Source organism: Metopolophium dirhodum, chromosome 1 (genome assembly GCF_019925205.1).
Source record: "Metopolophium dirhodum isolate CAU chromosome 1, ASM1992520v1, whole genome shotgun sequence".
In the NCBI taxonomy this organism is placed as follows: domain Eukaryota; kingdom Metazoa; phylum Arthropoda; class Insecta; order Hemiptera; family Aphididae; genus Metopolophium; species Metopolophium dirhodum.
In genome coordinates this window covers 2,965,089-2,981,792 of record NC_083560.1, presented here as the reverse complement: position 1 = coordinate 2,981,792, position 16,704 = coordinate 2,965,089, and the positions used below count along the sequence as shown (strand labels likewise).

The 16,704-nt window shown below is 31.6% G+C and overlaps 1 protein-coding gene across 1 annotated transcript; it reads right to left on the bottom strand.

Annotated features, from left to right (window-relative positions):
- Positions 1-3,554: 3,554 nt before the first annotated feature.
- On the bottom strand, positions 3,555-5,998 carry LOC132935034 (E3 SUMO-protein ligase ZBED1-like). The gene is made up of 2 exons (XM_061001508.1): positions 5,828-5,998; positions 3,555-5,318 (listed from the first exon to the last, which is right to left on the bottom strand). The coding sequence occupies exons 1-2, from the start codon at positions 5,996-5,998 to the stop codon at positions 3,555-3,557; spliced, it is 1,935 nt and encodes a 644-aa protein (XP_060857491.1).
- Positions 5,999-16,704: the final 10,706 nt, after the last annotated feature.

Genomic DNA, 16,704 nt, shown 5'->3' with positions numbered 1-16,704 from the left:
TAACGTGATGAATCAGCACACTATCAGTCAGGTGCCTGATAATGATACACGTAATTTGAATAAAACATATTTTCATAATAATCAAAAAAACTATTAAGGCAAGAGAGAGTGGTTAGACTCCCTCTGTGCCAGCAAAAAAATTCTAACGATACCATTTCTAGTACAACATTGTTGGAAACAATAATAGCGAAAAAATATAAAAATGACGAAACCTTATTTCCAACTCCAAAACAATTAAAAAACTTAAAAATTAACGATACACATAATGAAATTGATATTAATAAAAACACTGACATAGACGATTATAATATAGATAGTTTATTCAATGAAAAAAAAGTAGCAGTCATGAGTGACCATAATATTCATCACAAATTCGCAAGTAAAAATTCAGTAACTGTTGAAAAGCAAAAAAATAATGACAATACGATACAAAAATGTATAACGACGTGTAATCCGACCTCGCTTCCGGCAGCATTCGAACCAGGTCAAAGACTTGAGGTAGTAGGCAAAATTGAAAACATAGAACATAATTTTGTAATAGACACAGGGGCCACTGCGTCTATAATTAATGCTGACAATTTACCAGTAGGAATCACTCCAAAGGCAATCGATTGCGTAAAGCTAATTACGGCAAACGGTTCCGATTTAGAACTACTTGGTATTATTAATACAGTTGTTGTGTTCGAAAATATTAAATTCCTTATTAAATGCATGGTAGTTAGGAACTTAGTTGGACCTACTTTAATAGGTACAGACTTTTTAGAATTATATCAAGCCAAAATAAATTTTGTTAATAAACAGATAGTTTTAACAGGTGATAAAGGTTTAGTTGTTTTGGAATTCGATCAAAAACGTAGAACGTCAGATAATATTAAATTGAAAATTGAAAAAATAGTTGATGAAACTACATTAAATAGGGATACGGATAATGACAACAAAATTGAAAAAATGAGAAATTTAATATTAATTCAGCCAACGTTACGTGAAATTGTTAGATGTAGTAGTAAGTTGATTGAGGACCCGGGAGACGGATTTTGTGCAATATATGCGTTGACAGTAATGCTGGCGCACGAAAATATTTATGTAACTGCAGAAACCATTTCCCATTTACTTGATTTAAATTTACACGAAAAACCAATTTGGTTAGACGGTGAGGACGTAGCAGCAGTAGCTGATTTTTATAATTTCAATTTAATAATCATATGCCCAAATTACGAAAATTCTAAAAAAACTGCAGGTTTAGGGTTTTATAAACCAGGTAGGAAATTTCTAGTAGTTTTTTTTGAAAATGATCATTGGACACCAGGATGTTATGACAAAAAATATGATAATCCCGACCTAGAAATGACACAAGTTACTTTTACGCATGATTTTCGTTCTCTTCATACTTCTCGTGCTTTGCTAAGGGAAAGGAAAATGTTAGAAGCAATCAAGTTACCCGAAACCGAGGTAATAAACAATGAAAACGACTTGAAACGCGCAAATTGTCCATTGACCGAAGTTCTCGAAATAAAACACATTTTATTAAATTCAAACAATCCAAATATTCTTTGCCAAGATAGAAATATAAAACCTTATACGGCATTTCAAAAAGTCGACCAAAATCTACCTCACGACAGTAAAGATTAATACAAGAAAAAATACATTTTCGGATAGATATGAGCTAGGGTCCCCCCACAATATTAAATGTAATTAAAAATATTAAAATATAAAGACAATTTGCATGGTCTCTCACAACATATTATTTACCACGTTGTAAATAATATTACTGTCGAGAGACCACCATAATATATTTCACAACCACTTAATTTCTTAATATTGTTAAGCAATATTAACGAAGCTAAGTTGTTTGTAAAAAAAAAATGTGTGTGTTCATCACTTCATTTCCTAACGATAGATTTTAATATAATATTATAGTGTAGGTATATAACGTAATTTTTAACAGTTTGGCATTTTAGCTGAATAAATATAGGTCAATGAGTGAACAACATAAATATTAATTCAGCACAATTTCATTCATGGGCATATATTATAATATTATTAATATTATAAGTAAGGATATATATATAGCGTATACATTAGCGAATGATATTATAATAACACACCTAGAGCGTGACTACGACAGTCAATGAACAATGTGTCATAACTATCGTTTTTAAAATTGTAATTTAATATTTAACATTAATAATATTTAATCGGCAATCTTTATACTATATTATAATTAATCATTTCGTTTTAATTTTTATAATTTAATAAATTGTAAAATGTTCGCAATAGTTACAGTTGTTCTAGCATTAAGCGTGATAATACCATATACGTTGCAAACAGAAGAGACAATTATCGACAACTACCAAGGACATGGATCGGGTATTTATTATGAACCAATTTATAAAATGAGAGTATATTCGAGTGAATTTAACTTACTAACACATGTAAATATTTCCGTTTTTGTCGAGAAATTTTGAAAAAAATACATTTTTAATGTAAAAATACTGCGTTATTGAATTAGCAACCAATCCAAGTTTAGCCAAAAATTGGTGCTCTACTGTTGAGTTTATTTATAGTTAACTAGTACAGTTTTGATTAATAAAAATTATGTACTAAATTATGTAATTAGGTTTTGTACTAGTTAAAACACTAGACATAACTTGAGTATAATATTTAAATGTATATTATTATATCAAAAAAGAAAAAAAAAATTTTTTATTATTGTAATTTAAATTATATATTAAGTTAAACAAAACAAATATTTGTACATTGTTTTGTATACTATTTTTGAATTCAAACATGTTATAATGTATTATGAACATTTATTATAATAGTGAAAAAAAAAAAAAAAAAATGTTAATAATACTAGTGATGGTAAGAAATAGCAGTAGCAGTGTAAATAGCACTGCTATTTTACATTAGCAACAGCAGCCTGCTAATCAAAAATAATAATAGCAGTGATTGCTATTTTATTTTATTGATATTTTCCCTATTGCCTACCCTGATGATATTGATGATATCGTGATATCGTCGTGTCACATTAAATGCTAATCTGCTAAACTAATAAAACTGCTAAAGTGTTAACTGATAATATGATATTGCTATTTTGCTATTTGCTATTTACTATTTAGTATTTTGCTATTTAGGCATTTAGAAGTTTAGCACATGGTAATAGGTTATAGTGTATTAGTGTAATAATATAGTATATTATAATAGCAAATAGTGATTACAAATAAATAAAATATAAATTATAAATTAATGTTATATATTAATATTCTGTGGTACTGTGTATAACCTAATGTACAACTAGTGTTCTGCAATTAAAAAATACAAATTTACAAATATGCAATGAACATAAGCAATCTACTTCCCTAATAGATCAATAGTTGGTAAGTTATTAAAATATTTGAATAATTACATTAGTTAAATTTAGGAATTAAAATTTTAATTAAAATAACTAAAAAATTACTTTATAAGTCTGTTAAAAATAAAAAACATAATAATTATATTAGATAATTATCATGTTAATACAATATAAAATGTTAATACAGTTGTCAGTTAAAAATCTATGTATTTTGATTTAGGAAAAGTAACATTTCTGCCTTTTTGCTGCTTAAATTGCAGCGCCGATCACTTAATAGTAGTCCCGCTTTGGAAAAAACTCTTTCACATGGCACTGATGTTCCAAGAGCGCATAACATTTTTCTGGCCAACTGGTTGAGGTAAGGATAATTATGCTTATTATCAAACCACCACTTAAGAGGATCACAATTTCTATTGATAATTGTGTCTTCTAAATATCGCTGTACCTCTATAATTGCTCTGGATGTAGTTGTGCTTGTGGGTCGAAGTTGTGCTACTCTTGAATCTATTGTTTTCCAGATAGACACAACACTTTCATCTTCATCAACTTCTTGAGGTAAAGGATTGGAATCTTCTTGAAGTTGAGCATCAAACAATCGACTTTCAGAAATAATTGCAGCAGTTAACTCAATAATTTCAGTTTTCGTTGACTGTTGCATTGCATTTGTTAATGTTATACCTTTGAATCGAGGATCCAGAAATGTACACCTAACCAACGTCTTACTACGCTCTATTGATCCCCATCTGTCTCTATGTTGCATACCACCTTGTAACTTTTTTATAACATTTATTACCTCTATGGTAAAGTTTTTCTTAGCCATCTGCTCACAAACATTCTGAAGACCTTGGGCAATCACTATAATTATAGATGCGGTCATATACTTGCTGCCACTAACCGCCTTTGTAGCTTCCTCAAAAGGACGTAACACTTGAATGAGTTCCTTGGCAATTTTCCATTCATTTGCAGAAAGTATTTGAGGGGGGTTATCTAATAATCCTAGAGTAGCCCTAATCGCATCCTCTAACTCAACAAAACGATCTAACATATAATATGTCGAGTTCCAACGTGTACTTATATCTTGTAACAGTTTTTTAGGTACATTAGATCCATTGCTTGTTTGATATATATTGAGTTTGTGGTTTGCCCTACTACTTTTCCTAAAGTGAGTTACAATACATTTTATCTTATCGATTAAATATGACTGTAACTTCAATGCATCTTGGACAATTAAGTTGAGGGTATGAGCAAAACACCCCAAACTCTTAACTTGTAACATACTCAATGCAGATTTTATGTTATTAGCGTTATCTGATACTGCTAGAACAATTTTTTCTTTATTCAAGCCCCATTTATCAAGTGTTTCTTGAATTGTGTCACGTAGATTTTCCCCTGTATGGCTTTCAGAAAACTCATAGCATCCCAACAATACAGACCTTAAAACAAATTGTGTGTCAATAAAATGATAAGTGATAGAAATGAATGCTATATTGCTTCGAGATGTCCAACAATCTGTCGTTAAACAACCACTCAAAGATTCATTGGTTATTAGTTCTTTGGTCTCGTTTAAACTTTTTTCATATAGCGCAGGGATATGGACTTTGGATATTGTGTGACGATCAGGTAATTTATAAGCGGGATTTAAAAGTTTAACAAAATTCTTGAAACCCTCGTCTTCCACTACTTTAAACGGCTGAAAGTCCTTAGTGAACAATTTTAGAAGACCCTCGTCAATCTTTTTTTGAACATCAAATGTCATCTTTTTGGGCACAAATGTGGTAATTGATGCTTGCTTCCTTTTACGTACTATTGGTAAGTTTTGGGCAGTATTAGGTAGTGGTTGTTCAGTATTTTGTGAACCTGTTTCTGCTTGTGTTATAGAGAACGATGTAGACGTCGAGGGCAAACTTTGAGCAGTTGGAGCAGATGGTGGAGGTGGATCGTCCATCAGTTGGTCATTTTCAACTGGCTGTAAATTTGTTTATTGTAAATTATTGGTTAATAACTAAATAATTTATTTTATTATTTTCTTTAAATATTTTTTACTGTTTTTAGTTGAATTTGCTCGACTTGTTATTTTCATATAAATTAAAATTAATTATTGTAAAATAATTAGATAATTAAAATTATACATTTTTTTGACATAATTACCTTGATAATATTTTTTGTATCATAAGACATGCATTTCTTTATAATTTTTAATATTAATACAAATATTGTGATATATTTAGTTTTATTAGTTTAATTGATTTTTATATGAAGAATATATTTTAGTTTTTATTATAAATTGATTTTATATTTTTTATTATTTAATCTCTTTTTTTCAAAACAAGTATACAATATTACCCAAATATTCATCTTTTATATTAATTTAGTATACAATTTTAAACAAATGGTTTTTTTTAAAAAAGAAAAATATATTAGTTATCTCTTCCATTTACTTTTAATAATGTATTCTTTCAAAATTAAAATGCTTACTTGAATGGTAGTCATTTGGATCCAATGCGCTTTAGCAAGATGTGTTTTCAAATTTGTGACACTTGTCTTAAATGAGTATTTGTGTTTACAAATGTCACATTTTGCAAAGTGAGTGCCCTCAACTACAGTAAAATGAGACCAAACACTACTTGTTTTTTTACTGAGGCTCATTTTCAGTTTTTATATTTAAAAATATTCACTACTTAGCACTACTTTACAACAGAGTTTAGTAGGAACAAGGAAGGAAACTGGCAAACAGGAATGAGTTTTGTATTTGGTTAAAACTAAATGTTTTGTTTCGTGTTCATACGTGTCTTTATTTTGAAATTATGTGTTGTACAAGTTTAATATGATTTTTATTTTTAGATTCAACAAATAGCTATTGTATAATTAAATAATATTTACATTTTTCTGTTTTACATTGGTTCATTATGTCTAATTTTGTTAATAGTACAAATAAGTATAAAAATATTTATATATATTTAACTAATTTCTGCTCCTATTTGAGGTACCAGAATTATTAGAAGCAGGTGGTCGGGTACTCAGGTACTAAGGTATGCTCTATTGCTCTATTAATTTAACTTTGGTCGTCGCATTGATGAAATTCTTCATAATATGTGTTTCGCCATTAGCTATGTTCCACTATTCTGCAGATCAAATATACCTTATAAGTACACTTTTACAAACATATTTAAGTAATTTAATATATTTGTATTTTGTAAACAGTTTATAATTCAACTAGTCTAGACAGTCCCTGACGTCTATGAGCCAACAATTTTATAAAATTGTATAATGACATTTAATTTTTTTCTAATAAATTTTTATTTTTTCAAGTTAAGGGGATTCGATACCGTGATTTTCTGTTTTTGTCTAACACACGCGCGACATAGTATTTTTGACGTGTTTTTTGCCAAACATTCCAATTGATCTATTGAAGCGATAAGAATTCTGAAAACAGATTTGAATTCGTCGTCAAGTCTACTTGAAATCGACTTTCCCACATTTTTGATATTATACCCCAAATTTCAGAAAACGTCATATTAAAAAATAGTATTTAAACATTTTTGTATTTCAATTTTTGGAGAAGCTAAAATCAAAAAATTAAAATTGTGGGAAAGTCGACTTCAAGTAGACTTGACGACGAATTCAAATCTGTTTTCAGAATTCTCATCACTTCATTAGATCAATTGATATGTTTAGCAAAGAATCCGTCTAAAATTCTATGTCGCGCGTGTGTTAGACAAAAACAGAAAATCACGGTATGGAATCCCCTTAAATGCATATTGTTTGATTTTTTGTGCTATTTATAGTGTAGTATTCATATTTAAGAGCTAAAAAGTAACATTTTTAGTATTACAACTTCCGAGCATCCGAGCCCTGTTATAAATATATGAAAAGTATAAAGTAGCAGTGGAAGTGGAAGTAGCAATCACTGCTAATTTCACTGTGATTTTTATTATCATAGTAGCAACCTTAATAAAATGTCCTGCTATTGGAACACACGTTAAAATAACAAAATTTATGTGATATCGAGAAAAATAGCAATAGCTGCTATTTATCATTGCTATTTTACATTAGCAATAGCAATAGCTATTGCTAATTAAAATAAATAGCATTTTACCATCACTAAATAATACCTACATGCAATGTTTTTGTAACCTTAAAATATATTTCATGTACCATCTTCAATGTAATTTGTATGAAATTTAACACTATTTCTTATATACATATATATAAAAAAAAAAAAATGTCTTTATAGTTTATACTGCATACTTAAATTTTAACTAACTCGAGGAAACTGAAAGGGGTAAGTGAAGACAGCCGTGGGTGTCGGTATTCAAGGACGGAAGAGCCAACGACAATCCACTCCACTATCCAGAAGTTATCAAGCAATAATATACAATGAGCATATATTATTAATATTATTATATACGCATGACCATTGCCTTGGTGGCTTGGTGTTTGTATACCTAAAAAAAAAAATTCATGTTTCACAGTCCAAGCAAGAAAATACAGTCGGAGGAGGTTGGAGTACCGTTATTCTTTGCTACTGGATGAACAATGAACATGAAATCAGAAAATACAACACTACCACTAACACAGCTACCGTTGCTTGACTTCCCAAATCTGGGGTCCAGATTTAAATGGACAAGGGGTACATGTAACGATTTTCGTCATCGACATCGTACATTACTCCCTACGTTGAGCACGGCTAATATGCTGAGTGTTAGTAATGACAAATGTGTATATATATATGAAATATATATTATGCTGACGCGATGTTTAGCTCACATCGTGTAAATACCGACCTGGACGCCTGGCGGGAGGCAGTTATGATAGAGTCGACAGTGAGGTAGTCGATAGAATAGAGTCGGCGGTTGATAGTTGGATGGTCAAGAATGAAGAGTCGACGGTGAGGTGGTCGATAGTGGAACTCGAGGGCTGACAACGACCTGAAGAGGACCTGCGGACGACCAGCTCAACCCACATTTGGACATCGGCACCCACGACACACCATGGCCCGATCGGTAGCCCGGAGTATAATTTATAAGTATATTTCAATATTGTAACTTGTAGTAAATAATAATAATACATCAATAACAGATATATATATATATATATATTACGTTGAGTACTTGCTTCACATAAGGTAACCCTGATCCCTAGTTATAATATCACACACCGAGGTCGAGTCTCCGAGACCTCGTTAATATAAACAGAACGACACCGGAACGGGGAAGAGCAGAAGGTGAAGAGGAGACGTTACACTATCAATAAAATAGAAATTATATTTTATTTTATGATTAGATCTGTAATAATTATACATATTGTTGAGTTTAGGAGTATGTTTGTAGATCGATCTGGATAAAAATGCCTACACTGCTTTTAGTAATAAGTAACATTTACTAAACGCATGACGTACATATAAGTAATATTATAATGTAGGAAGTACCTACAGTATGCTAAGAGTCGGCCTTATATACAAGTGACCTATTGACCTAAGTCTCACTCCACTGTTTAACAATATCAGATTCGCTAATAATTATATCGCATGATATGGTGTGATTTTTCACATTATTAAATAATATTCAACACATATATTACATAACTTGTATGTTGTATTTATGTAAGTATTTACAAAATTTTAAAAAAAAATAAATGTTTTGCCATGAAAATTTGTTTTTTTAATTTGTAGTATACATTTTTTTTTTAAATTAAGTCAAAATCTCATTACTAAATTGCTCACCAAATATAATGAATATTACATAAACAAATAGTTATTTTTATGGTCTATGGGTGGTTTGACGAAATCTGAAATAATAAAAGTAAAAAATGTGGGAAAGTGGGTGTCACTGTGCTGTACAGTAGATTACAAGTGACCCACTATAATGGATGGATGGTGTTAAATTTGAATTCAATGATATAATATCATCGTGTAAGTAAAACGATTCTGAGCGAAGACGGTCCTAAGAAGACCTATGATATTACTAAGTATATTTGATTGTATTATTGTGAATTAAGTAATTTATAGGTACATGACCTTTTTACGTGAAACCTTGTTTTAAAATTTCAATCCCTAGCTATAAAAGTTGAATATTTCATACATTTTAACAACAAAATAATTATTAAATTTCAAATTAGATATCATTTAAAAAAAATTGGTTCTTTAAACGCCTATAAATAAAAATTGTTTTAATGAATTTTTAATATTTTTCAACTGCTATTGTAACTGGAGCCTCGTATTACATTTTCACACTTTTTTACCCACGTTTTTTTATAGCATTTATAATAAATGTAAATTAAAAATGCTCATAACTCACTTAAAAAATAAGGAAGCATGTATTACATTTTTAAATGTAATGAAAATTTTTTTTTTTATGAATTTCTAACTCAAGATGATTGGCACATTTTCGTGATTTGTACCTACGTGTTTTGTCAAGATTTAAATTTTAAATGCTTATAATATAAAATTGTGACTACGTCATTGTAACAATATAGTAAGAGCCTTGTATTATATTTTCAACCTTTTTAACCCAACAAATAAAATTTTATTGACATTCATAGAAAAAAAACTAAAAAGATTGAAAATTGACAATGTCCGTAAAAAGCTCAAAAAGTCAAAATATTTTCAAAATTGTATGGTGTATAGACAATGAAAATAATTGGAAACTGAAAATGTCTATAAACAGTTCATAACATTTTGAAAATTCTATCATGTATAGAGAATACGAATATAAACAACTAGTGAAAATGCCATTTATATACGTTCATTTGTTTTAGAGTTACACCAAAAACCAAAATCGATTTTGTCGAAAACCTTATCCCTATCGAAGAAATAAAAATAACACTGCAAAGTAAATGTTCTCTAATTTATAGTGAGGAAATTTGGTTGCTTATCTTGGACTACATCCTGAGTGGTGCTGATTCATAGCAAAACAGTTTTTGCTATGTTTTACACTTGTAAGATGGAGACAACACATGCGGATGTAGCGTCATGTTAACAATCATAGAAACTATACAAAAACCTATACAAATTAAAAATTATTGCAAAACAGTTTACCATAGTACAAAGGGATGCGAGGGGCATATCCTCCCACGGATCTGTGTACCATACACTATTCCTGTAAATTGTAAATATTTCTAATTGTACGTACTTTTGCCTTCTAAACACCATGATACAATCAAAATTGTTATGATTGAAGTTATTAATTAATTACTTTTTATGAATTAATATTTTATATTATTATTATTCATTATGTGCAATCATGGTGTTTAGAAGGAAAATATACGTACATACAGTTAAAAAAAATCTAATTAAGTAAATTTTTTTTAAATTATACCTACCTTTAACTGTTTCCGCGGACACACGGTATATAATAGCGTAAATTCAAAGTGCTCATAATATCTCACTTGATAACTAAATTATTATAAAAAAACCTCATACAAATACTGATAATTAGGGCTTGGAAGTTGTTGCATTTGCATGTTTTTATTTTTTGAATTTGTGTCTACTTTCTGTTACTGTCTATGGCCCCCAGTTATCGCCATCAGTGGTTATTATGTTTAACTTTATTTCTTTAGTCATGCAAAAGTATTTACCTATCAACATTAAAATTACTTACCCAAATAGTAGGTACCTAATAAATTAAATAAGAATAAGTAGGTAATAATTTATATTTTATAAGAGTTGCTCTTGTAGTTTTATTTAATTTCTAATGCCTAGGTGTACTTTGAAAATTTGTTGGTCATTATTAATTATTGCCATTTGTCATACCTAAGACAAACTGAAATGTTTTGTTTTGTTACATAGATAACTAATTACTAATAAATTAGTTGGTAGTAAAGTATCGTATCCATTTTATCTATAGTCATAAACTCATAACTAACCTGGCCACTGGCTTATATTAGCTAAACGCAATAAACCGTTATTTTACTTTATAGTTTATAATATAGCTGTATTCAGTTCGTGTTCAACGCCCGACCGTGACACACGTGTGTTTCTTATAGTATCGCATTTATAGCTATCGATAGCAGTAACACACCAGTTTGTTCAAACTACAGCGTTGCAGGTAATATGATTACGATTATAATTATCGCCCTAATTACTCCAATTAAATAAATACCCAAATCTATAACGATGGACGATAAGCCCGTCACCATATCTGACGATATGAATATCACTGACAGTGGTTCCCAACATATACGTAATACTACAACATTCGCAGAGATAACCTCCAAGGTTACTTTACCAAAAATGAACCAAGCAATTGTATTTAACTCCATTAACAATATCAAACAAATTGAGTACGTCACCGCTATCAGTAAAATTATACCTGCAGAAAATATACAATTTGTATCACGTATTTCAAACAATAGATTCTGCATATTTTTCAATAGTCAAGCCGTCATGGAAAATCTACTCAAAACCCACTCTTTAATTTATGTCAATGAAATAGAAATCCCAATTCGTAGACTTATAAATGCGTCCAAAAGAATCATTCTATCCAATGTTTACCCAACTATCCCAAATCACCTTATACTGAACGCTCTCCATGAAATAGGAATTAAAACCACTTCCCAAATCTCTCATATGAAAGCTGGTTTTGCAACAGAACAATTCGCGCATATACTAAGTTTCAGAAGACAAGTATACATTAATCAAGACAGTGCATCCAAACTACCCAGTTCAATCACAGTAACATTAGAAAACACTACCTTTAGAATATTTATTACCGATGACACCGTAACTTGTTTTCAATGTCATAAAACCGGTCATTTTTCAAGCCAATGTAAAAATATACCGGAACAAATCAATATCTCCGACATGACCGAAACCAACATGGAAGAAACAAATGACCTACCACCAACCCCAAATGTAGGAAAAAATGTATCTCACTCACCACCTGCTAATGTTAATGCTCAAAATATTTATTCCACTCAAAATAACGTTCCTTTAACACCAAACCAAACAAATGATTATGTTGATCTAATCACTATCGATCAACCCAAAAAAAACTCGCTAGCCGAAAAACTCAAATCATCATCCAACAAAATTGTCAACGTATCTTCTCCAAACCAAGTTAAACGTCCTGCCCCGTCAACCACGTCTCAACCACTATCTCCAAAATCTCCGCACTCATCCAACCCGCCTTTAACAATGAAGCCTCCCAACGCATCTGAAGGAAAAACCCAGCCATCAAAAAACCCAAATGGAAATGTACACAAAAAACCGAAAGTTAGAACCAGCACCAGTTCTAATGATAGCTTCTATTCAAATATCGATGTAGGGTTAAATCCAACCAAAGATCTGTTCAACTCCAACCCTCAAAATATGTCCCTATCACTCAATCAATTCAAAGATTTCTTCGAAAACTCGCAAGGTTGCACCGATCTCGAGAGTTTATGTATGGAGCACAATAGTACTCCAGATAATATAATCCAAATCATTTCAAACATCTACCCTGTCGTAACAATCAAAAGTATTAAAAACCGTCTAACCAGATTGTCAAAAGCACTCGAAAAAGTTCGAAACATAAATCCTAGTCAGACTTTCTATTCTGACAGCAATGATGACGAAACCTACTAACTTGTACGATATCCATTCATCTACTACATACCAAATAAACTAAATATCAAACCTATCATGACAATCAATAACGGTCTTAAAATACTTCAATGGAATCCAAATGGATTCTACTCCAAATTAGACGAAATCAATTTACTATTAAACAAATACTGTCCAATCTCAATATGTCTACAAGAAACTAATTTTATCAACGACAAGGTCTGCTCCCTAAAAAACTACACAACATACTACAAAAGTAGAACCAATGCTGGCAGAGCCAGTGGTGGTGTGGCAATCTATGTAAATTCAAATTATCACTCCGAAGAAATTATCATTAATACCAATCTAGAAGTGGTCGCAGTAAATGTTTTAATCAAAAATTCAATAACAATCTGCAATTTATATCTACCAAACTCTCAACATTTTGAGCAATCCGATATTCAAAACATTATTAATCAACTCCCCTCCCCATATATTCTCTTAGGAGACTTCAACAGCCACAGTCCTTTGTGGGGCTGCTCCACTCTTGACTCACGAGGAACAAAAATCGAGCAAACACTATACAGCAATAATGACCTCAATATACTAAACAGTGGCCAAGCGACAAGAGTTAGCGCAAGCACGGGACACTTTTCAGCCATCGACCTTTCATTCTCATCAGCTACAATCACTCCCTACATAGATTGGGATGTCATACCAGAATTATCAAGCAGTGATCACTTTCCTATCATTATGACGCTAAATCACACAAACTCCTATAATCATTATACTAGGAAAAAAAAATGGAAATTACAAAATGTCGACTGGAATATATATCAAACGGAAATTGATAAAAATATTGATTCAACTCCTTGGACTTATACTAATAATGTAGAAGATAAGATAAAACTATTCACCGACCTCATTATAAATACAGCCTCTGACGTTTTCGAATCAACCAGTTACTCTGGAAAGAGACCTCCAGTCCCTTGGTGGAATAAAACAATTAAACAAGCTATACGGAAAAAAAAGTCTGCCTTTAACAGATACAAACGAACTTTAGACCTACAAGATTTTATACAATTTAAAAAAAACAAAGCGCTAGTCAGATACCTTATTAAAAGTGAAAAAAAAAAGTCATGGATAAATTTTACATCCAGTTTAAACAGTCATATTTCCCCAACCATAATGTGGAATAAAATTAAAACATTAAAAGGAGTCCCTTTTACACAAATAAAAACACTGTTGGTAGGGCAAACCGTTTTTACAGATCCTAAAGAGATAACCAACCAAACAGGACAGTATTTTTACTCTAACAGTAGTAACTCTAGTTTGAATCCAGACTTTTTGAAATTTAAAGAAACGCAGGAATTGATTACCTTACCGAGCCCCACAACAACAACAAGTCAAGGTTCAATTCTCAACGATCCTATCACAATGTCAGAACTTAACTCTAGTCTTGAAGGAAAAAAAAGTAACAGTTGCGGACCAGACAACATACCGTTCTTATTTCTCCAGAACCTCTCCATTAAAGGTAAAATTCTACTCCTCGAGTTGTATAACAATGTTTGGTCATCCGGTATTATACCATCGTTATGGAAAAATGCTAGCATTACCCCTATTCCTAAGAAAGAGCAAGACAAACACAAACCTTCAGGATATCGCCCTATTTCTGTCTTATGTAACCTGAGCAAAACACTTGAAAAAATAATTTCTAACAGGCTTAATTGGTATGTACAAAGATTCAATCTGTTATCTCCAAACCAGCACGGATTCAGGAAATCACACTCCACTTCAGATTGTCATGTTAAAATTGAAACAGAAATACTAGAATCTTATGCCAACAAACAAACCATGATTCTCATTAGTCTAGACCTTCAGAAAGCTTATGACACAGTCTGGCGACATAGAGTCTTAAATATACTGAGGAAATGGCACATTAATGGGCTAATGTTACAATTTATAATAAGTTTTCTTAAAGAACGTTCTTTCCAAGTAAGAATTAACGAACACATGTCAGATAAATTTGATCTTGAGAACGGAGTACCACAAGGTTCCCCCCTGAGCATTCTACTTTTTCAAGCTGCAATCAACAATCTACCTGATGAAATTTCACATCCTGTCAAATCAATTATGTTTGCCGATGACACACATATTTATCTCAAAGGGAAAAACATTAAATCAATGACACGTCAACTCCAAGATTGCCTAAACGATCTGTCCAAGTGGTGCTTCCACTCAGGTTTTATTTTCTCACCAGAAAAAACCAAATGTATAATGTTTACCAAAAAGAAACAAAGTTCAAAACCAAAGTTATTTTTGGGAAACACACCCTTACCCTTTGTAAACAACATAAAAATTCTAGGTTTGATGTTTGATAGCAAGCTTACTTGGAAACCTCATATAAGTAAGACCAAAACAACCACGACCAAAAGTATCAATATCTTAAAAACGTTGAGCCATGCTGAATGGGGAGCTGAAAGTAATATATTAATCAACTTATACAGATCTCTCGTTAGGTCCAAATTAGACTATGGGTCCATCTGCTATACCAATGCAAACCCCAATGTTCTTAAAACAATTGATATAATTCACAACAGTGGTCTAAGAGTTGCAACTGGAGCTTTTCGAAGCAGCCCCATTCCAAGTATATTATCTATCTCTGGAGAACCACCCCTTCACATTCGTAGAATCAAATTAGCTCTAAATTATATTGCTCGCATCCTATCCTCCCCAGAAAATTCAACATTACCATTCTTAACACATAATCGTTTTGCAAATACATTTTGCTCCAATCCCAATCTAAAAAAACCACTGGGTCAAAGGATGTTATATGAAATGTCACACACCAATATTGATCCAAATTTAATTATCAAACGAGAATGCAGTGTGGTGCCCCCTTGGAGGGTTCCAACATTTCTTGTGGACACCAGCCTAGCGGATCATAGTAAAAAAGAAACGTTAAATGTTATATATAAAAATTTATTCAATGAAATCATGGACTCTTTTCCATCTGAACCACAAATCTATACAGATGCCTCAAAAACAAACTCAGGTGTTACGATCGCTATCATAAACGGAGAGCAATCCATATCGTACAAATTACCAGACCATAACAGTATATATACGGCGGAATACTTTGCACTCCTGGAAGGAGTCCACCTAGCCATTCAACTACCCGATTCCACCATTAACATTTGTACAGATTCGCTCAGCGCTCTAAACAATCTGAAATACAATTTACACTCAAGCATCCTAGCAATCAAAATAAGCAACATCATTGAAAATGCCAACAAAAACATACGGTTCATATGGACACCTGGCCACAGCGGAATTGATGGCAACGAGAAAGCTGACAAAGCAGCTCGTGAAGCAGTAAATAACCCTCTGACTGAAATACGCACGTACTCCTCACTCATCGACATCCATAGAAATGTCAACACCTATTGTACCAATCTATGGGAATCTGAATGGCGTCGTACACCCAATAACAAACTGAGAGAAATAAAAAATACTACCGAATACTGGCCTAAACCCCATACATCAAATCGTAAAGATGAAGTAGTTATCAATAGATTACGTATAGGTCACTCAAAGATGTCCCATGGTCATCTTATGCGCAGAGAAGAACCAGCAATGTGCCTAACCTGTGGAGAACTTCTCACAGTCAAACACCTCCTCATCCACTGCCGCATCCATATAGATACCAGAAAAAATCTAAAAATGCCCGACAACCTCTTTGAAGCCCTCAGCCCTACACATGACAACACCAACAAAATAATCATATTTTTAAAACAAATTAACATGTATAATTTAATTTAAGAATTTATTG